The sequence below is a fragment of the Orbicella franksi genome, chromosome 2 (assembly GCF_964199315.1).
Source record: "Orbicella franksi chromosome 2, jaOrbFran1.1, whole genome shotgun sequence".
NCBI classification, from domain to species: domain Eukaryota; kingdom Metazoa; phylum Cnidaria; class Anthozoa; order Scleractinia; family Merulinidae; genus Orbicella; species Orbicella franksi.
Genome location: NC_138146.1, coordinates 24,603,302 through 24,625,270, shown reverse-complemented (window position 1 = coordinate 24,625,270; position 21,969 = coordinate 24,603,302). Strand labels below are relative to the sequence as shown.

At 38.4% G+C, this 21,969-nt stretch overlaps 1 protein-coding gene across 4 annotated transcripts; it reads left to right on the top strand.

Moving 5' to 3' along the window:
* The first annotated feature begins 66 nt into the window (after positions 1-66).
* Positions 67-21,567, top strand: LOC145478787 (uncharacterized). Of its 4 annotated transcripts, XM_081456947.1 has the most exons (18): positions 67-123; positions 1,707-1,901; positions 3,310-3,520; positions 4,228-4,550; positions 4,916-5,123; positions 5,217-5,240; positions 5,834-5,896; positions 6,701-7,034; positions 8,658-9,011; positions 10,162-10,191; positions 12,730-12,919; positions 13,767-13,952; positions 14,456-14,534; positions 15,283-15,407; positions 16,048-16,200; positions 17,691-17,862; positions 18,379-18,572; positions 19,487-21,567. In XM_081456947.1, exons 2-18 carry the CDS (start codon positions 1,869-1,871, stop codon positions 19,706-19,708), a joined length of 2,901 nt encoding a protein of 966 aa, XP_081313073.1. In that variant the 5' UTR covers positions 67-123; positions 1,707-1,868; the 3' UTR covers positions 19,709-21,567. The 4 variants fall into 4 exon arrangements, with proteins under 4 accessions (XP_081313073.1, XP_081313070.1, XP_081313072.1 ...); XM_081456944.1 differs by lacking the exon at positions 67-123 and having other exon boundaries at positions 1,388-1,901; XM_081456946.1 differs by lacking the exons at positions 67-123; positions 19,487-21,567 and adding an exon at positions 18,753-18,950 and having other exon boundaries at positions 1,388-1,901.
* Positions 21,568-21,969: the final 402 nt, after the last annotated feature.

The window sequence follows — 21,969 nt, the reverse complement described above, 5'->3', positions numbered from 1 at the left end:
ATATAAATTACAAGATTTATTTAAGCTCAAAAATTGTTGCATCAGGCCGTTTAAATTTTCCATTGATATGACATAACACTTAAATTAATAAGCTTACTGTTACAACTTCATCAGTTTTTAAAGGTGAGCTATGTGCCTTTGTTTCACCATTATTATTTATGTTATCAAAACTGAGAAAATTAATATGCTATTCAGCTTTGCAAAGAGAGGTCAGATATTGATGACTTGGAGATTATAGTGTTTTAACACATTTAACCCTTAAAAGCCCTGATAGTGCCATATGGCCCAAAATGTTATAATAAGCTTAATATTTGGCCAATTCATTTCAAATTTGGACCCTAAAAGGATCTTTGAGAGATCTTCACATTGGAAGGATAAAATCGTACCCCCTCCTGAATCAGACTTGATTAACCACCCCTCAAGTTTTTGAAACTTTTACGCTTTACAATTTTATGGTGAAGTGAATATCTGACAAAAATCTGCACACCCAGAGCCCGGGGGGTGGTGGGGGGGGGGGGGCACTGCCATATATGGGCTATATAGGTATGTGCCGCTGTGAAGGGTATGGTTTTCAAGCAGTTTACTCCAGGATAGGGTATATAAATCAGAGTGTTTGGGTCTAGAATAGGGTATAATTTTTCACAAAACTGACTAGTTGGTTGAAGATTTTATCTAGACTAAGGAAACCAGGAATTGCCACTCAATAATATAAAAAAATCAAATCGGCAAGTTTAAATTTACGCAAATCAGCGTCAACAGTGTCGATAGATGGGGGATTTGGGGGAGTTTACTTTAGTATGGGGTAGCAAAATTCAGCTGAACTAGCTCTGGTATAGGCTAAGGGTTCCAGGGTCGCAGCAGCACATCCCCACCCAGAGCTGCAAATTAAGCTATTGTTTAGGGGTATACCCAATATATACAAGGAATAAGGTATTCTTGAGTGTTTTCATTTTTTGACTTTGCAGACTCCTCAATTTAATTTGTGAATTCTTGTATGTCTGTTGTGGTGATTTAGGACATACCCCAAACAATACCTTTCAACTGGTATATTACTTGTGGTTTTTCAATCTACTGTAATCATTTTAGAAAAATAAAGTTTTTCTCTGGGGCTTAGCACTACATTTAGTAAGAAAAGAAAATAATGTGGACTCATATATGATCACAGGTTTACATGTTCATGGAGGGTTGCACAGGGGTCTTCTTGTTTTATTTTCTGTGAAAGGAGAATTTAAGAAATTATTCTTTGTGTTCCATGACTTGAAGGTTTTGCATGAACCGTGAAGAATTTTACCACTCTATTCTATGTGATTTTGAGATGTGAGTCCTCCGAAAGAGTACAAATGGTTAGAGTCGTCTATCGAGAGTGATTTAGGTGTGCAATTTGCAATATGGAGCCTTAATTTAGTCTTTCATGATTTTGCTTTCTTTAAACTCTTTTTCTAGCGTAAGAGCAGGTTATTAAAAAGAGTACTTTTCTTACTTATGTTCGTGATTCGGGAAAATGAAATTTTGATATCTGTGATCTGTGATTTGCTATTTTTCCATTCGTGAACTATGCCAGAGACTCCCCTGTACAACCCTGTTCATGTGTTAGTGCATATATGTAAAATCTTCATGTTGGCTGTATGTTGCTGATGCTTAGTACATAATTTCTTTCTTTAACACATATTTAATTTGTTTCTGTTTAAATAATTATGTTGATGCAGGTGAAGAAAAAACTCAAAGATCTACCAGACAGTGGTGGGGCTGAGAGAAATGAACTTGAATCATTGGTCAATTCATTGGATGAATTCTCTGCTGCATTAATTCACCCATTAAAGTCAGACCATGATTCCAGGGGCATATTCAGAAGTTGCTTGGATGGCATTATGGAGAAAGCCATTGATACAGAGCATAAAAAGGTACTTGAACTTGGTAAAAATAATATTATAAATGAAGTCTGCTTCATCAAGTGTTTGCAGTGTTAGCATGACCAGTGGGATGCAGGAGGGTTAATTGTTGGGCAATTTGCAAAATAAGAGCTTCTCTAAATACACAAACCAATTTTTCTCACATTGTCTTGTTCCAGAATATATCCATATCTATAAAGCAGTCACCCTCTGGAAATAGCCAGGTGACCGCTTAATTCAGGTCGACTGTTTAAAAGAGGTGATCAAAATTTAGCTCAGTATGGGGCAAAACATTTAACAAGAAAACAAAAGTAACCGTGCAAACTACATTTATTGTTTGTAACAACTGTGAGGCAAAATTATCTAAGTAGCTAGAAATCCACGCAATTATCAACAGATTTTACACTAATGTTGTTCGTGAGGCAGGCGTTGAGCATTTTTGCCTTAAAGCAGATTATTGACAGTTTTAGTGTCACATTTAACATGAAGAGAAAAAATCAGTTGTCGTTGTGTGTGATTATTGTGGTTGCATGACTTAATTTAGTGGAGTATGTCACTGACTTTGTTCAGTGCCATTGAGAGTTCCTTGTGAGTGTAAAATTGTGCTCCATTTGGCCACCTAATAAAACAAGGTGACCATTTAACAGAGTTGAATTACAATAAAATTAGCCAATTGGGAAGTCCAAACGGTGACTGCGTCTGCTTAATAGAGGTCAAATATACAGTAAATATGTGAAGCAAATTTCGTAAATTTGAATAGTGACCTCCTCATAGAGAGTGACTGCTTAACAGAGGGCTCCTTAACAGAGGTTTGACTGTCTACAAAGTTCCATGAAAACACGAACATATGGGACCCCAAACTTGCCAACTTTTACTAAGAAATGTATGCCAGGTGGTGACACTTGCCCCCTGGCATATATTTTTAGTAAAAATTGATCTATGGAAGTTTTTTTGTTATTTGAAACACAATAAAATTGTTTATATTGTGTAGCATCAGTTAAAGGTCCAGTGAGTGGTACATTGTCGTTGGTGTTGGCTCGTGTCCGAGCATTCATTTCTTCTAACAGTACGGTCTCCTCTTCTTTGATGGCCTCGGAGGTGGGTTAACAGGCCAATCCTTTCATAGGATTGGCCTGCATCACACATCAGGCCTCTTAAACCATGCAAAAATGTTTTTCTTGAAACCAACTAGTATTAAAAGCCCTATTAGTCTGCCATCTTCAGGTGTGTTTCTTGTTATGTTCCCATTTTGCTTGCACATGATTGGTCTAAATGGTCTCATTTGATTGAATATGTCCCATGAGGTATCTGTAAAAATGTAAATGAGGTTTGCAGATGCATGTATTTACTGTGGTTGATGTCTATTGTTTAACAGGATTTTCCAAATTTTATGCATGTATTGCTGTTTTTTTGTCTTTAGTTTATCTCTCATCCTGTGATGTACAACTTACTTGAATCCAAATGGTATGGTTCCTTTGCCTCCATCAGAAAAGGATCTTGGACAAGCTCTAGCTACTGGAAATATATCTTTCTTAATGTCTTGGTTGTATTTGATTTCATTTTATTCCCTTTCCTTTTGGCATTTTTCTTCATCATCCGTCAAATAAAAATTCATGGAAGGAAGAAAACAGGTGTGCCATTAGAAATTATGTTTGTGGTTTGCGATCTTGTTTAGGTATCAATTTTGTGAAGTATAACAAGTACAATCATCATTTATTGATGATTGTTCATTCACGAGTTACAAAAATGAAAATATCTGTCAACATTTTGTCAACAAAGACATACCATGTAATGAGTAATAGTTCCCCTTTCCACAAATCCTCTGTTACATGCACCTGACCCTAATTTTTTTACATGTTGGCCATTTTTTTTTTAATTTTTACGTCACACATCAGGCCACTAACCATGCAAAATGTTTTTCTTAAAACCAACTAGCATTGAAAACCCTATTAGTCTGCCATCTTCAAGTGTATTTCTTGTTATGTTCCCTCAAATATTTTTGCTCACACATGATTGGTCTAAATGGGTCATTTGATTGATTATGTTCTGGCTAAAACTGGGGAATATCCAGGCAAGTGATATTCCCCAATTTTAAACTGCATGTGTTGCGAAAAATATTTGAAGGATAATAAACACAATAGCCTCCATTTTGTGGGAAAATATGCTCGGATATTTCTCCTTGGACATTAGCTGTTCCTTGAAGCTCACAGTTTTCTTCGAGCTATGCTCTTGGAAAACTTCTTGCTTCACGGAACAGATAATGTCCACAGACAAATATCCAAGCATATTTTTGTGCCAAATGGAGGCTGTTGTTTATATTTTCTCATCAATTTCACAGAAAGGGAGGTGTGTTTTGTTCTGTCATTGTCCAAAGCGGTCAAAGAAGAAGTATTTTCTCTGATTAAGAGGACAATCAGTTACACAGTCCATCAATATGGCTGCAACTCTGCCAACTACTGTGTCATTCTGTGTCAAGGCAATGGAGAACACAATACTTCTATGAGCATCACCTTTGAAGAGGATTGTCTAAGTGAGACTGAAACGATTGAAAGAATAAATGGATTTAAAAAGTCCAGTTCAACATCCTCGCAGCTTCATGATGACCTTCGTGTTGCTTGTAATGCTTTCAAAAACTCCTGTGTACGCATTGAAAGCAAGAAGGTAAGTAATAAGTGATGGATCTTTTTAAGCCACATGCACATGAATCCCCACTCACAAGTGATTTTAAAAATCCTTATTTCTAGGTGTACATGTAATAGACTATTCTTTTACCAATTGCAAAGAAGTCAGGTTAACAATAATGGAAAACCTGATCATCCAAGGTACCTAGTATAAAACCTATAAGTATGAAAACATTTCTTCCCTCCCTCCCTCCTTCAATAGTTCCTTTCTTCCTTCTTTCCACCAGTCCACATGCACGTCTGTTTGTCTTTCCATCTGTCCGTCCATCCTGTCTGCTTCCTTAAAAATGAAGATAAACATCTAAATATGCACAATGTGTAATTCAATGTATAATTCCACTTTAGGCACTTATAGTGTTTGTTGATGACCTGACTAATGTGTCTGGAGTTTGTGAACAAGTGAAGGAGATCAAGGAAATGGGTGTTAAAGTTGTCACTGTTGGTTTTGGTGAAAAAGCGAAACAGTCACAACTGGAAGAGATTATGGAGGAAAATGCCCTTTATTTTGAAGAATTTGAGCTTGCAAGGACAGTGGGAACAGCCATTATACAAGGTACATTTACAAACATCTAATCACACAGCTTAACTTGAAATTCACAAGGCTTGATGACTCACTCTTTTGTTTGTTTATATGTTTATATTATAGGCTTGGAGGGAAAAGACATATATGGTAAGAAATGTTGGAATTCTTAAATATAAAATAAGGCAAGCGAGTTTGGGTACCAGTCTACCACTACTACTTATTAATCTTTAAAACACAATTCAAATGTACTGGAATCTCCTGTGTCAATGGAGGCAGAAGGGTAATGGTTTGGACCGTGTCACTTGTAAATTTGAAGGTGGCTAAACCTTTTTGAGTTTCTGACTGGTGGAATAATATTTTGTAAATGATTTAATTGTTGTGCTTTAGATAGTGCACCTGTGGGCTGAATATCGTTTAATACTTTTGAGTGTTAGTTGACATATTGGCCGATACTCAATGGACATGCCGAATGACAACTGGCCAGTATGTCAATCAATTCAGACTGATATGCTGGTTGACATCGGTTGCCTCTTGACACTTAGTCAATAATCCACAGACTCTTGGCCGATACTCTGTTGACACTTTGCTGATACCCTAGCGTTACTTGGTCCATTTCTTGTGCCATTAAGTTATGTCAAAGTTGCAAAATATTTATTACCTCCTCAGTGTTGGTTCAGACCTCATGTTGCCTTGTCATGTTGCTTAATTTAGATACGTATTCAAAATAATGGCCATTTCAGATTTGAAAAACAGACTAAAGTGCAAGCTGTACCCTTACAAGTTCTATCCTCATATGGGCACAGGTGAGAGAGACTTTTCTTTCTCTGCCTCTGTGGGTTAGGGGAGGAGATGGCTGACATTTAAGACTATTTCAGCAAAACCAATGGTTAACAATACACAATATATTGTTGAAAGGCAAGTGATATACAGTACCACCAGTTGACCAAAATGCAGGTGAGAGTTGATCATAATGTAATGGTCAATGTGTTAGCTAGTGTCAACTGACATAATGAACAAGCGTTGAGGATAGTGGCAGCCAATAGTCTACCATTTGAAGAACAAGGCAGCCGATGCTCGGCTGAGTGTCAATTGACATATTGGCTGAGAGTCAGTGAAACCTGATGACCTGTGTAATACAAGAGCACTACATGCACTTGTAATGTTGTTGGGAGCATTGTTTAATATCAGTAACCTAATTGAGATTGGAGCATTACTGTACAGCTGTCTGTTTACAAATCAATCCATCACTGAAGCCCTTGCTCCTTCCTGTTGCTGAACGGTAGAAGCAGAGTTGTGGCAAGGAAATTGCATGGCTTTTGAATAGTGGTGCTCCTTGTTATGCACTTAGTCCTAAGGGTTTTTTCTTGTTTCATAACTGTGAAAATTGTGTTTATTTGCATTCTTAAGTTGTTCACAGGGCTGCAGGCAAGCATTATATGTTATGAAATATTATTTCACTTGTGGAGCCTCCTCAAGTTGTCATCCTTTGTATTCCATCATTTTATCACTGCCACAGTGTACCTGAAGAATTGTTCACAATATTGTTAAGAAGCTTTACTTGAAGCCAAATTTTTAGATGTAAACTAAGTTCCCAATTTCTTCTACAGAGCTTTATATGGACTACTTCACAACTCCGTACTTCCTGTTTTTTCGTGAGACACTGAGTTCTGTTGTCCTTCTTGGCCTTCTCTTTGTCATTTGCCTCATGCCTTCAACTCTAACCATTAGTGAACTAGAATGCGTCATACTGCTGTTTTTTCTTGGACGCGTTGTACTGGAGGTTGACAAGGTTATGGTTGCTGTAAAGGCTGGGAGAAGAGCAACAAGAAGGCGCAGCAGATTACTCCTCAGCGCTACCCATGAAGAGGGTTTATATATCAAGCAGGATGCAGACTCATCAGGCCAAACTGTCCTGCTAAGAAAATTTGCCAACTACCTCAGGTACATTGTGCACCTCGTAAAAGTTAATTCTGAAATGAATGGCAGCGATTGGAATTGCGATATGATGAAAAAGGGCTGAAACTTTTTAATGATGTAGCACTTCCCTTAATCTTCCCTTTTGTGAATCATTGATGAAAGGCAGACACCTCCAGTCATCCTAGGACTTTTTTTTTCCTCAGACAAGTTTTTTGACTTGTTTCTGGTTACATGATCCATGAGGAGAAAGAGAGACTGCAGAGATTGTCTGTCATTCAACCAAGCTATTTAAAATCTTAATGCCTTATTTTCTGATAAAGGTACTTGTGGTCTGATTCTGTAAGATTTACTTGTGTCACCAACTGATTTAAGGTTGTTGGCAACAGTCATTATATGAGTCATTATAACCACTCTTTATCAATGAATGTTACAATCTTGGTATAAAAAAACTGCCCAATTGCTGGTGGACACATTGCTATCATTTTTGCAACACAACAGGTTAACATAGCGCAACATGGAAACCCTCCTGAAAACCACCTCTATGTGATTGGAAGCCTTCTCTTAAAAAATTAATTTATTATTATGTGTTATTAGTATGACCTGTAAAATACCCTCAATTTTACTAAGCTTAAAGTGCTGTTAAGGTGGCTCCCTATAGTTTTATGATCACATGCGCGCTTAGGATGAAAGCTCAAGTAATCTGCGCGCTTTCAAAGGAAAACATCTGTTTTTCAATATGTTATGACGTCTACTCGAGCACAAAAAGCAAAACTGACAGTGAATTCTCGCGTTTCCTTTGTGGAATTCCGTAAAAATTGGCAGACGGGAAAGAAATACTTTACTTAAGCTGGACCTTGTTTTTCAGGGAAGTCTACCTGACCAGTTTTTCCGCAGTGCTAAAAGACATAAATTTGCAAAAATCTAAAAAACTTCCTTTACAAACGCTACTTTTTTGTGTTTAAAATTTGTATCCCGCAGGGTGTACTGTAAAAAATTTGGAAAATTTCTCTAAAGAAAATTCGAGATAATTACAAATAAAGCCAAAAAATGGTAAAAAAACGCATTTGTTTGGGCATTAATAATTCAAGATTAAAAGCCAAGATTTTAACAGAGATGACAGTAAATCAATATATCATCATTGCTTAATACAATTAATAAGTTTGAGAGGACTGGGTGTTAAAACGAATGCAAAAACATGACACTAGCATGTGAAAGGCGATAAATCATTGCGCTATTTAGCCACCTTAACACTAGAACAAGTTTGGTGAACCGGTTTTTTTTAGTTTCAATTATGATAATTTTAACGGGTTGTACTGTTGCTATGGTAACCTATTATGCCATGAAAATTGACATAATATTTCGCCAATGGCTGGGCATTTATGGTATTGTAGCATTATTTGATAAACAGTGGTAGTATTCATCCTTTAAAGTATTGACGTCGGAAAAACGGTGGAGTGTTGCCAAGCACTTAAGTATACCATCTCCTGTAACCTTGTTTAGTTAAGTTTAAATTCAGTGTTGTAGGATCCTATGCTGTATCTACTTCTAGGATGGAGGGGAAGGGCGGGAGTAGAAATACTTCCAGTTTCTTAATGCTACAGGAACCATTGATAAGCCACTTAGCGCAATGCTGACTTTATCTTTCAGTGATTGCTGGAATATGTTGGACTTGATCATTGTCTCTATCTATGTCATCACATTCATTCTGCACATGATCACATGGGTTGTATCTACATCAGTGTCTGGCAACAGATCCTTGGCTGTGGCTGGCTATTTGTACGGTTTTATCGCCCTGCTTCTGACGCTCCGAGCCTTTGGTCGTGTGATGGAAGTTGCTAGAGGAATGGGTACCATACAAATTGCTGTTTTTGAGATTTTGAGAGATTTGAGGGCAATATTTTGGTTGTTTATCTCAACTATTCTGGGTTTCTCGCTGGCAATGACAAAGATTTATGTTGTGGAAGCATCATACAGTTCCTATAATGGCTCCCACAAGCATCTGTAAGTACTGTCAAGCTTTTTATAAACCACTCTTATTTTCAAGTTCATCAAGCTTACATGTATCTGTTGTCAAGTATGTTTCCTTTTCACTTACATATATGAAAGATGTCTTGATAATTGTTGAATATTAATACCATTAATATGAATCTAGACATGACAACCACTCATTAGTTTCACAGCTGGGTTCAGGCAAAGGTCACAGCCTAATTTTAGTCGATTGAGCAACTTTATAGCAAAGTCATGAGACTATAGCAAGCCAGTAAAATTCCACCACGTACTTTAGAGTAAAATAACTGTAGTATTGCTCAATACCTAGTATGTAACCTAGTTTCAGATCTAGCGTGCATCAGTATCATTCTAGCAATAGTGCAATAGCTATCTATTTAATTCGTGCTTTTCAAGTTTATAGCATTAGCTTTCCCGCCCACCCACTTCCATGGGCAGTAATGATTTTCGTTGTGTTATAATCTTTGTAATTTATTTATTTATAATTATCTTGTACAGGCTCTCGATGGGCTTCTAGTTTTATCGTAGTTTATTTGAAGATTGTAATTAGCAGAATCATTTTCTGTGTTGCTTGTATGTGTAGGATTAAAATAAACTGCCTGATCCCAATCACGTAGTTCAAGAGTGAGTTTCCGTGTTTTATGTTGAATTTTAGTGTGCAAATGCATGAAAGAGAGAGAGGAATCTATGAAAGTTAAAATATAGTCTAGTTGAAAGTTTTTTCCATTATTCCTACATCATTAGGTTCAATAAGAGAGGATGAAGGTGAGAGAGTCAGTAACCTATATAAGCTTTATTCTCAAGGTAGTCTCTCTTGATTACAAGTTATTTTTAGAAATGTAATCCAGTCCTCCTCTAGGCTATTTGTAGACCCTCGTTGGATGTCTGAAGCCCAGAGTGATCTAACAGTAACCTGAGAGGGACTACCTTGGAAATAAAGCCTGTAGCAGCTCCCAGCTTTAATTTTCCATGACTCTGAACACTCATGGAGTGAAGTTACAGAACATCTTGCTTATCCTCCTGGCCAGCGTTAGTGCAAGTTGGCGACCAACTCTTGGGGACTTAGTTTATTCACAGGAGGGTAACTGGACCACAATATTCTTGTGCAATGTTCTTAATAGTGTTTAAAAATCCTTTCTTACAGAAAATGTGATGCTAGTAACAGTTTTGCATGGTAAGTTTTTTTAAATGAGTGTTAACAGAATCCGTTTGTTGAGAACTGAGAAATTGAGCAACCACTTCTGCTACTCAGAAAAGAAGAAGTTGAATAGCAATAGTTATTAGTAGTCGCAGTTTCTCTGTTTCCAACTTCCTGGTTGTATTTAGTGAACTATTTGTTCATGTATGTTCTGTTCCTTCGCTTAGGAACAATTTGAAGACCTGATTAATCATCTCAGTTATATACACAGCAGCTGGTCCTGTTCAAGCCTGAATTTTTTTCAGGTTTTGATCTAACAGCTGCACAAGTGTTGTGTATAACTGCGATGATCAATTAGGCCTTCATATCTTTCTCCACAGTTCAACTATATGATCTTTCATATATTCACGTGTGTTAGGACACATTATGGGAATAAGTGATCAACAGTGGAGTTTTCGTTAGCTTCTTGTGCCATGCCTCTCATTTGCTAATTGGCCATATTTGCTATTCTTGGGATTTGACTGGAACTAGCTTGCAGTGTAGACTCTTGTGGAAGAATATCATTAAAAAGAAATTAATGTCATTTGCATTTGAAAAGCCTCCTTGTATTAGCCTCAATTCCATGCTAGTTCCAGTCCAGTGCCAGGAATATGAATATGGCCTATTAATTTGTTACCGTTGGTGATATAAGATTTGCGATTTTGGAATTGTATGTGGCCTTAAAATTAATAGATAAAAGGCTTACGCGTGTATCGGTGAGCTAAATTGCAATATTTAGAGTGGAAACCACATCAGCCTCAGCTGGTTTTCATGCAGGTGCACTATCTTGGTCGAATTTGAATTTGGAACGTTGGTAAAGTGGAGAACCTGGAAAACCAATGACAAACTCAACCCACATATGGCACCGGGCCGGAATCGAACCTGGGCCAAACTGGTGGGAGGCGAGCGCTTTGACTGCACTGTGCCATCCTTTTTTTTTTTGCAATACTACACTTTATTACTTATTACAAAAACTTAGGTTACTCACATCACTATCACTACTTACAAATTACCAATTACAGTACCAGTCAACATTGGTTACAACACTAACAATATAACAACCTTTTTAACAGGAGTTAATCCAAAATAACAACGATATTACTAATAGGGACAATAAATAAATAAATAAATAAATAAAAAAAAAAAAATAATAATAATACAACTAACAGATACAATACTACTGCTGCTACTAATACACTATTCTAACAACTAACGAAAGTAAAGATGAGCGAAAAAATATAGGGCCATGAAATACTAAGTTAAAGCTGTTCAAATGAAAAGGAGAACCTAAATATTATTCAATTAAACTGCCTCTTTAAACAAACGTTCAAAGGAGAGAACAGGGAGTTACAATGATTGGAGTATTTTGTGCCACTTCTGTTGGAATGCGTTTTGCGTTCCCGTAGTAATTGAGACATGCTTTTCTATTTTTAAATTCCATCTAACCTGATTAATGTACATGTATTCTATTGAGGATGGTCGAACATTTTTGTACTTACAAGAGTAAACGTAAAATCTACCAAGTAGTAAACAATAATTGAATAAGAAGGCGCTTTTCTCTCCTTTGAGACCTAAACATTGGCATAAAGTTAAAACTTGTGAGGCTGGTATTAAATCAACAGAGATGAAATTGTTGAACGCTATTCCAAAAGGCTTCTGTGATTGGGCTTTCCCAGAAGAGATGAAGCAACCTTTCTTGTGCTGTTTGACGAAGGCAACAAAGATTTGATTCCGAGAATTTAATTTTAAGTAGAAAAGAGTTTGTAGCTATTCTCCTGTGGAGAAATTTGAACTGGAAGTTCCTTAATTTCGTGCTTAATGTACGTATCCTAGGTAGTAGATAAATTGACTCCCAGTCCAAATTTTCAACATTGACGAGTTCACAGTCTCTAATCCATTTCTTTTGGCTTTTCTCTGGGCGAGTGCACTTTTTGTTGATAAGGATTTTGTAAGCTGCTTGACTTGGCTTGTTGGATGAGTTTAACTTAAAAACAGTACATTTTCCAGAATTTTTTCACCTGGTAATGTCAATTTCAGAGATCTCGTAGCACTCCTGATAGCCGAAGTTACTCCACTAAATTCGAGGAACGAAACTGGAAAACAAAACTTATCTTTGAAACAACTGTAAGATATTATTCTTGAATCACTTGTCATGAGATCGTTCATTTTCATCACCCCTGCATTAGCCCAGTGTTTATAAAATATGATCTTGCTTGCGATTCTGATCATCGAGTTATTCCAAATATGTCCAACACTGAAATTAGCTTGAGAGGCAAAGGAATCCCTATAATTTAAGTCCGTCCACAGTTCAATAAGTTCTTGGATAAAATCATCTTTATACAAAGTTTTCTGGCATCTTTTGGTGCCAAATTACCAAGAAAAACTAATTTCCCGCCTACCTTAGATAAATGAAAATCGAAAAAGCACTTCCATTTAGATTTGCAGTCGTTTGTATCCATGAAAATTTCAAGGCCTTATTAAATTCTATTACTGTATCATCCTTGCTTCCCCAAAACTCTTTTTTTTTCCTTGCAGTTGGTGGAGAATAGCGGAACATCTTGTGTGGTCTTTGCTTGGAATGACCAGTCGGAAGTTCTTCAGTTCAGATGATAGTTTGTCTAACACCCTTGGTTGTTTGCTGTACGTCTTGTTCTTGGTCATGGGGGTTTTTCTTCTTACTAACATATTGATCGCTCTGCTGACCAACACCTATCAACAGGTCCAGGTAACACGCCGTCACTCTGTTTTTCTGGGATCGTTCTTTTAAGAAATAGACTACATTTTACTTTGGCCTACATTCTATATATCATAGAGATGACGTCAAAAGATGTTCAAAACTCATGTGAAGTTTCAATGCAAAGTTTTGGACATTACTGATTTAAGAAATAGAAACCATGCACCGTGTTTCTATCGAGTTTTAGTATAAATCTACCAGCGTTCTATCACGAATTCCGTTCTCTGATTGGCTACGCTACTCACCATCTATTCTGTGCAAATAGTGGGTATTTGGTCACCTCGCCACCAGGGGATTTCGCCACCAACGAACTCGCCACCAAGAGAAGTCTCCTCGCCACCAAACACCAATAGAAAATTAAACTAGAGTAAAGTAGTGAGGTATATTAGGTGTTCGAGCGACTACAATGTCAATCGACTCGTAAGTTTGTTAGCTTGTCTGTTTGCAAATTTCGATGTCAACATGTTGTCGGTGACGTGATACGAGATGTGCTCCGTTGTCTAGCGAGAAACCATAGCTTTCTAGAATTCAACTACATGTACATGTCTTTGAGAACTGACTGTGCTGTTATTGCTCAGGTGCTTCTCTGTTGCGTTTACACCTAAGTTTACATAAGTGTTTCATAAAAGGCTTCGGCTAAGCTATCAAATAACTTCAACCTTACATGGGCTGTTTGATCCTCCAGAAGTCGTCGAGTGGATTGTGGGCCCTAAATAAAAATCGCACGTGTCAGTGAATACTGTTCACATCCACTTCGGTGAATAATTACCAAATAATCGTTAACTATCTATCCTGTGGCTAGTTATCTACTAAATGTACCTTTCTTGTTTTGTGACAGGATAATTCCTTAAGAGAGTGGTCGTTTAAGAAGGCAACAGCAATCAACACTTACAGTGCATGCCATCCGGTGCCAGTCCCTTTCAACCTTATAAGCATGCCACTTGTCGCTCTATCAAAACTGTGTCAGCGGTGTTTCTTTAAAAGGAAGTTCTTCGAAAAACCTGGAGTTGATGTTGAACGAAGGGTATGCTCGCTTCTTTTTGTCTTAAGACGCATGGCGCAAAATTTGCCGGGTCCTTACGGGATCATTGTTGTCAGGCCAAAAATCTTGTGTTAAGTGTTTTTGGACTTTGCTGTGCTTAGAAAGTCAACAACTTCAATGAGTTTTTTCCGAATTCAAAGAGTGCTTCAAACACGATCGCGAAAGAACCATTCGTTTGGGGCGTAGATTTCGTTGGACTCTTACTATAAGCTTCATGAAAGAGACAAAACAATATTTGTCTTTCGCATAGGCACTTCCACAGACCTCGTTGGTAGCTTCAACTTCCCGACCTTTTACTCCAAGTCAATTCTCGTCCCAACCTCAGCTAGCTTGAGTGTGAGATCTTCTTAAACGAACTGCAAACGTCTCGTCCACAGCCTACCGGACTACTCTTGAAATTGGCGATGAATGATCCAGTCTGAACTGTTCTATAAGGACTAATTGTTGATCGAAACTTGTTTCTGATTTGGTTCTCTTGTTTACAGGATGCAGCGTTAGATCAAGTGGTGATGAAACTTACGAGAACTTACTTCGCAACTTTTGGTTATTCATTTCCGCTTACAGGTTGGTAAAGACAGTAACATTACAAGGGTGTGCAATCGAGAGGTGTAACGTAGCATGCGAATAAGTCTTCTTGACAGCTCTTGCAGGCTGTTTAATATGTGCGTCATAGGACTAGGTATGACGTGAAAGCTAGAAAGAGCTCGCCAGAAGGCGATAAGTTGAATATTTCTGCTTAAAGTGAGGACTTCTCGGATGCGTTACAGCTGCAACAGGATGATTTTCACATTGGTCTGTCGACGGGAGATTTTTTTTTAAAGAAGACTTGCCTGATTCATTCTGGGAGTAACCTTTGAATACCGATTTAAGGACTCAAAGGGTTTCCTATCGATGTTGCTTAGCAACGTAAACCGCAGGCTTCATCAACATTTGTTGGGGATGATAGGATATCTCCCTGAACTGGCAGCAACCTCGTTCCCAGGGTCTCTCTCTTCCCGCCCCCTTTTCTCTCGCCCAGGAGAGAGAGACCCTGGAACGAGATTGAACTGGTAGTTAGTCTCTCGTAAATCAGGCTCTCGAGGTCTTTCCAACTTGGCAAATATCGAGAGTTGAAGTTTCGCGTGTCAACTCAGCTCTTCGTTCTAAAGACAGGATTTTATTGTGTTACTGATCGAAAAAACTTAGAGGGGAAACCAACTGTGGACTAGGGGGAGTAGTGAAGGGGAGTGGCCATGCTCGTAGTAGGTTCTTGTTATGGAAGCGCTCGAGGACAGACTTAACTTTTTACTCTTTCATTTATCTTTGCCTTTAGACGAGCGAAGGATGGATCAGCTGCTACACGAAACGGACAAAAATCGGCAGATGGCCAATCAGATCATTCGACAGCTGTTCCGACACCAAGACTGTGAACAGAGAACATTCAACGCCAAAGCTTGCGTGAGTTGAAACCACCATACATTATTGATCTACTCGTCCTCTTGGGAGATCGTTTCTTTAGCAAGGTCTGAATGTTCAGGGAAATGCCACTGTAAAAGTGGATTTTCGTTTGTTTTGGAGAACATTTCCGCAGAAAAGTATGTATTTGCTCCTCGGGAAGTGATTTGTCATCCTTTAGGAAAAACTTTTTTCTCTCTATTTTCAGACGTATATCATAGCGTTTTCTCGCGTTTATTTCAGAGTCGATGTTTTAAGAGGAGCAATCGTCAACAACAACCACAACAATAACAACAACTTTAATCACTCGCACATTTATAGTTTTACAAAAATACATGTAGATAAAAGGACAGAAAAAAATGTACAATTTGAGTCTGGAGACTGAAGTAACCTGAAAGTTTTCTAGTCAGTCTCCAGTTATTGTAAGGTTTCTATAGATAGTTAAGGGAGTACACAACGTTTTAAGAGAAGACATGTGAACATGGTATAATAGAATGGAGAAAAAGTTTTAGTTGTTTAGAGAAGTCAAGGAATACATTGAGTAATTTGGAACTTCTCGCGTTCTTGATAACTGCTAGTGTTGATTCAGCCTCGTTACAAAGCATTTTAGTTTCCTTACACTGTGTTATGTTTGTCGTTGCAGGCATGGCAGTCGCTTGGAATTGGGATCGAAAATTGCCTGTTGACCTACGAGGGTCCTGTTTCCTGTCCTCTTTGTGGTACTTCAAAAACTCCCACGGAATATCATGGTGCCCGGTGTCTGACACCCTTTACACGTGAAAATCCCAGGTTGGAGGTGAGATATTTAACAGGAACTGTTGTGAATGGCATGGTTAGCTCAGTTGGTACTAAATCGCCAGACTTCTGTGCGGGAGTTCGAGGGTTCGTGCACCAGACCGGACCAACACTCAGGGTCTTAAAATAACTGAGGAGAATGTGCTGCCTTTGTAGTTACATCTGCAAAGGGTTAGACGTTCAAGTCTTCTCGGATAAGGACTATGAACCGTAGGCCCGTCTCTTGCATTTTCAGAGTTACATGGTAAGCAGGGGACTTTTAAGAACCCACACACTTATCGAAAAGAGTAGGGCACGCAGTTCCCAGTGTTGTGGTCTCTCCTTGTCTTCCGGGTTGGTGCTTTACATAGGGTTAACCTCATTGTACCTTTCCCCATTGGACAGAAATGTCTAAGAAAAATTGAAATATTGCTATGATTATGAGTATGACTATAACTGGACACTACTCACTATGTGACTTAATTAAATGCGGACAGCGGATTGCGAAGTGAGTTTGATTTGGAATGAGCGCCTATATATGTTTGCGCGGTTGAGCCACCTAAAAGCGTGACCAGGAACTTACATCCTATTCATCTTGTAAATGACAGGATGACTGGTAACTGATGACTGGAGTGCTCATTAGCCTTTGCCGACCTTTTTACGAAAAAACATCATTAAATGGGCCAAGTCTAACGTTTCGGCTTTGATGTCTCTACTGCCAGCTCATCATTACAATTATTGAAGCAACTAACTTGAGCATTACTGTGGTTTTTGTGTTTCTTGGTGTCTTTAAGAGCTAACTGTAAGAGCGTCATGTAGCCGTTAGCCCGCATCTCTTTCCGCACTGTTTCTCAAAGCGAAATTGGCGAAGAAACTACGTGTACTTTTTGAGCTCCAACTCAACAGCAAGTGGATTTCGGAACTTGGTAAATAGTCCTCAACCAAGAGGCTTTCGTAAACGGCTTGATAGGGTCTACTGATACAGCTATTGTCAACAGACACATACTGTAGGCGAACGCCTCTCGTAATCAGACAGTCAGCTCTGTCCCTAGACACACATAAACACTACAGTTTTAACCCCCCACATATGGACGCCTCTACCATGTGGACACTTTTCAGATGCCAAGGGTGCCCACACACGCGAGGTTAGACTGTACCTTGAAAGGTTAAAGAAGTTTGTTCGTAGACGAACTCAGTAAAAACAAGCGTGCTTCAGGATTCCTTGATGCACGCTCATGGCGTGAGCAAAGCTAACTTCGCTTCGCCATTTCCATTGGCTATGTCAAAACAAATAATTCGTACTTTAGCTGTGCATCGTTGAGTTGTGATGCACTTACCGGCGAAGTTTGGAGAGCCCTCAAGAAGCTTAAGTTCTTGGTTGCGCCTCGAGCAGCTCTTACGTTTCTTTCGTGTTCTTCGAACTCTCCGCTTGCATAACTCGGTGATGCACGCTAAAGCCGGCACGAATCAATTGTTAAATTAACCACCCTTCGGTGACCCTTTGTCATTCAGGTTCTAATTCAGGAGAGTGGTGAAAGGCGAATTGTGGGGGTGGGTGTTGTGTACCAAGGCTACAACTGTCATTACATGCCCGGGTGGATTGATGGAACAGTCGGTTATCATGCTGATGATGGTAAAATATTTGAAGCACGCTGTGGCGATAACCTGGGTAGAGAAGTTGCAGGTAACCTAATGATTCATCTCACTGTGAATAGTTTTCCTACTTTTACAATGCGATTTAATTTTGAGTTCATTTTGGCGGCTAGGTTTTTGATGAGTTCTTTCATCTTTCGTGGTTTTGCTCGTTTCGACTTTCTTTCCTCGTTTCTCCGGGCCGACTAACAGACTTACTCAAAGGCTTGGTTTTGTTTTTCAACCACGTTTCCGGGTTCTTTCTCCCTCTCTGTTGTTGGGACATAGAGACACCGTGGGAACGAGGTTGCTTTGTATTCAGTACATCTTTCGTTTCTATAAGATTTGAATTTCTTAGTGCATTTTAAATTTTACTCACATAGAATTAATTTTATTGTATTTTATTGTTGTTTGTTGCATATTGCACTGAAAAGCCCCTTGGGAACGTGGAATAAACGTATGTATGTATGCATATGTATACATACAGGCGTGACGTGAGCATATACTGGGAATTTTTCTCAGTGCTCTTTAGTACTCTTTTCTAAGCAATGTTTTTCTTTTCTTTCAGACGCGATGGCGTACCGTGGTGATCTCATGGCTTGTGAAGTTGATTTCGATGGGGCAAAAAATGGCGTAATTCCCATTGTCTTTTTCAAGAACAGCCATGTGGTAGGACGTACTTCAATGGAGTACATCTCTGGACGAACGGAACTTTTCCCCTACGTCGCAATGGGCTACAAAGGAATTCGTGTCCTTGCAAAGGTACCTTACTTATGACCCATGTGTTGAGATTTAGGTTTAGTTTATCCGAAATGAAGTCTTACGAGAGTCTGATGGCTTATGAGATTTCAAATTCTTAAAACCACAATCTTTATTGTTGTTATAAAGATAAACGACAGCATGAGGCGACTTGGAGTATATTAATGGTTCACGGGTTGGTAGCCCTGAATGTTTTCAGGTTTCCGTGACAGTTCGCCAGTTTCTTATTTTACACCCGTGTGGAGAGAGGTACTGGGAGAGTTAAGTGTCTTGCCCAAGAACACAACACAATAGTGACATTTAGCACCAAGTTTTTCAGAGGAAACCTCAAACGGCAAACCGCTAGGAGTCACGTGACCAAGGGTTGGGCTCCTTGAAGCAGGTTTTCACGTAAGTGATTTACCTGAACGTTTTTTTCAATCCTGAATTTCTGTTTATGCGACGTGCTCAGTAAGAAAATCGGTAAACTAGTCTTTTTAGTACAAGTTTAGATAAAATTTTTAGCCAATGAGCGAAAATAGAACTTTTTGTTGCCTTTTGAAAATCCAAAAAACTCTGTTGTTGTCTGGAAATTCAATATGGCGGCCTCTTCAAGTGAAATAATTCTTTCATGTTTTCGTAGCTAAACCAATAGAGGTCACAAACATCCAACGCCAAACACTTAACCTGAAACTGCCGTCTGCGGTTTTCCGTTGACCTGAAAACGCTGTTGCTAAACGTGTCGACCACTGACGGACCCGAATCCAAACCCCTCGATCTGAACTAGTCACTGCACCAGTTGTTAGCTACTGCACCTCCTCAAGTCAGAGAAAATATGAACTTAGAGAAAGAAACATAAGCATGAAAGTGAAAAGGTAATATTTACCAGTTTTTAAACTTATTAAAATAAGCCTGAATAATTAATAATCTCAATTCAGATGTGCCCACGTGCGAGCAGCGAGGCCCAGTCTTCGGCAGCCGTCCAGCACATCACAAGGGACCCGGATGTGTATGAAAAACTCAATGCATTGAGAGATGAAATGATGGCCATGGAAAACAAGAGAAGAGAAGAGGCAAAAGAATTCCAGGAGACTCTCCTGAATGAGATCGAAAAGTTAGGACGCGCGATTCGCAGAGAAAAAAATGGGAAATGTGTTTAAATTGAACTAGTGATCGTGGACTGATCCAGTGACTTTTTTCATTTTTCATTTTTTTTTTTTGTGCCGATTATAGTGTCATTTTCCTGAGGAAAATATTTATGTAAGAAAATACCACTTTGTGTTAAACCAATTTTTTTTAGTTCGTCTCAAACGGCAACGGAAGCATGTAATCTTTGATTTTCAAAACGTCCTGCTGGTACATAGACAACATAGGTGAGCTAAAACATTTCTTGAGACTATGCTTAGGAAGGCAAACCTCTGTAAAGTTGAGAAATAGTCATTTAACGCATGGAGTCAAATTCAGAGTTAAGACTTAAACCGCAATGAATCGAATGAATTTAAAATACAATTAAATTGAATAAAGGAGTCAGTAAGTTTACATAAAATTCATAATTGCAGTAAATTAGCAGTTGGTCTCATCATTTTGATATGTAATTTATAATAATTTGAAATCATCCCATCTTTTATTGTCATCCCTGCCGGATCGACCACAAGTCTCCTGTTGGCAGACAATATGTCGAGTCTTTTAACAGATCAGGGTATAAATCAACCACTAATGGGGTCACCGAGACACTCTTTAAAGATGTAATTCCTTTAACACTTTAAGCTCAACCAAATTAACACTACATTGCACGAAACACTAAAGCCTCTAAGCAGGCATACATGTATTTTATTCATATAGGTAGTCAAATGATTTCGAGCCAGGAGCCATAATGGCTCCTGTTTCGGGCGCAATAACGAAGCGCGCGAATTCTAAAACTAGAATGCAAATTATTGGAACCCCGCGAGAGTCAGACAACATAAGCGTGTTCTGAGAGAAATAGAAGGCAAATGAACCCCAAATTTTCGTTTTAAATATTGTTTTCGGAACACTTGTTTACGCGCTTGAAAGAGCTTTAAATCTTCCACCATTCCGTTTTGTTTGTCTGAATTTGTCTGAGTTATAACGTCACTTGCGCGCTTCGCTATTTAGAATAAATAAGCACAAGTAAATATTTCTAAGACTACTATTTACTTGACAGCGATAGCTGATCAGGCGTTCTTTTATAATCCGCCATGTGGCACTATTTACTAGCTTTAGTTAAAATAATTAAGAATAAAAATTAGCGATAATAATGTTGAATGACGTTTCGATGACCCGTTCATCATTTTCAAATCTGACTCAATCAAAGCAAAACTACTTAGTACCTAATTAACACCCTACATTCCACATTGTAGAATTCTTAATCACATGCTACGAGACTTTAACACGCATTCTTAGTATATAAAGGACTCACGAGAATCTGACTTTTAGTTTTACGAATTTCAGAATGATGAACGAGTCATCAAAACGTCATTCAAAATTATAATCGCTAATTGTTATTCTTAATTGTTTATCCAAAGCCTCCGTTATCAGTTGAAATAATTTGCTTTTTGAGAAAGAGACTTTTCCCAAAACTTCTCCAGCTCATTAATGATTCATCAAGTTTAAATAAAGGAAATCATGACCGTGACGGTGTTTGGATATCTGATCTTAATTAGCATAGATTTTTACGATTTTATTTCTCCATTTTCTCCTTCGTTTTAGTTGCGATTGAGAAGATATATCTACCACTCAAAACAATGTTTGACCACATTACCAAACACCTCGAAGTTTGTCAAAAATACTCTGTTACGCGTCGTATTTTCAACTCTCTTCTCGGTGTTTGGAAATGTGGTCAAACACTGTCTTTCGTGTTTGATATATTACAACATGTTTAACAGTGGTAAAAATAGGTCCGTAATATGTACATGCGGCTAATGCTACGATGGCAACCTACTCCTGTATTGAAAGAGCAAATTTGGATGAAAATATAAAGCAAACCACTGAAAGATTTGACAGGTTTGGTGTTATTTTTAATATTTTATTTGTTAAAGAGTAAAGTGTCCGGCCCAAGACGCCCGTCAGGGTTCGGAAACCGAACATGCGATATAGAGTTCAGCGCAGTAACCATTGGACTACTGCGCCTTCCGGTCCTATTGAGAAATTAATTGATGCATATCAAGACAATAGACCAATCATAATAGACCAATTTCGATATATTAAAATCCAGCCTAAAACAATAGACCTCAGTACGAGGCTCAGGGGAATAAATACAGAGTTTGTGGGGTTTATTCCCCAGAGCCTCGTTGTGAGGTCTATTGTGTTAGGCTGAATTTTAATATATCGAAATTGGTCTATTATGATCGGTCTGAGTAAACAAGCGTCGCAATGCCTCTCTTCTGGCGCTCAATTCAACAAC

Coding starts and splice junctions, on each gene's coding strand:
- LOC145478787 (XM_081456944.1), top strand. CDS start 1,695: ATGTTGATGCAGGTGAAGAAAAAACTCAAAGATCTACCAGACAGTGGT. Junction 1,902..3,309: donor TTGATACAGAGCATAAAAAG/GTACTTGAACTT, acceptor TTTTGTCTTTAG/TTTATCTCTCATCCTGTGAT. Junction 5,241..5,833: donor GGAGGGAAAAGACATATATG/GTAAGAAATGTT, acceptor TGGCCATTTCAG/ATTTGAAAAACAGACTAAAG.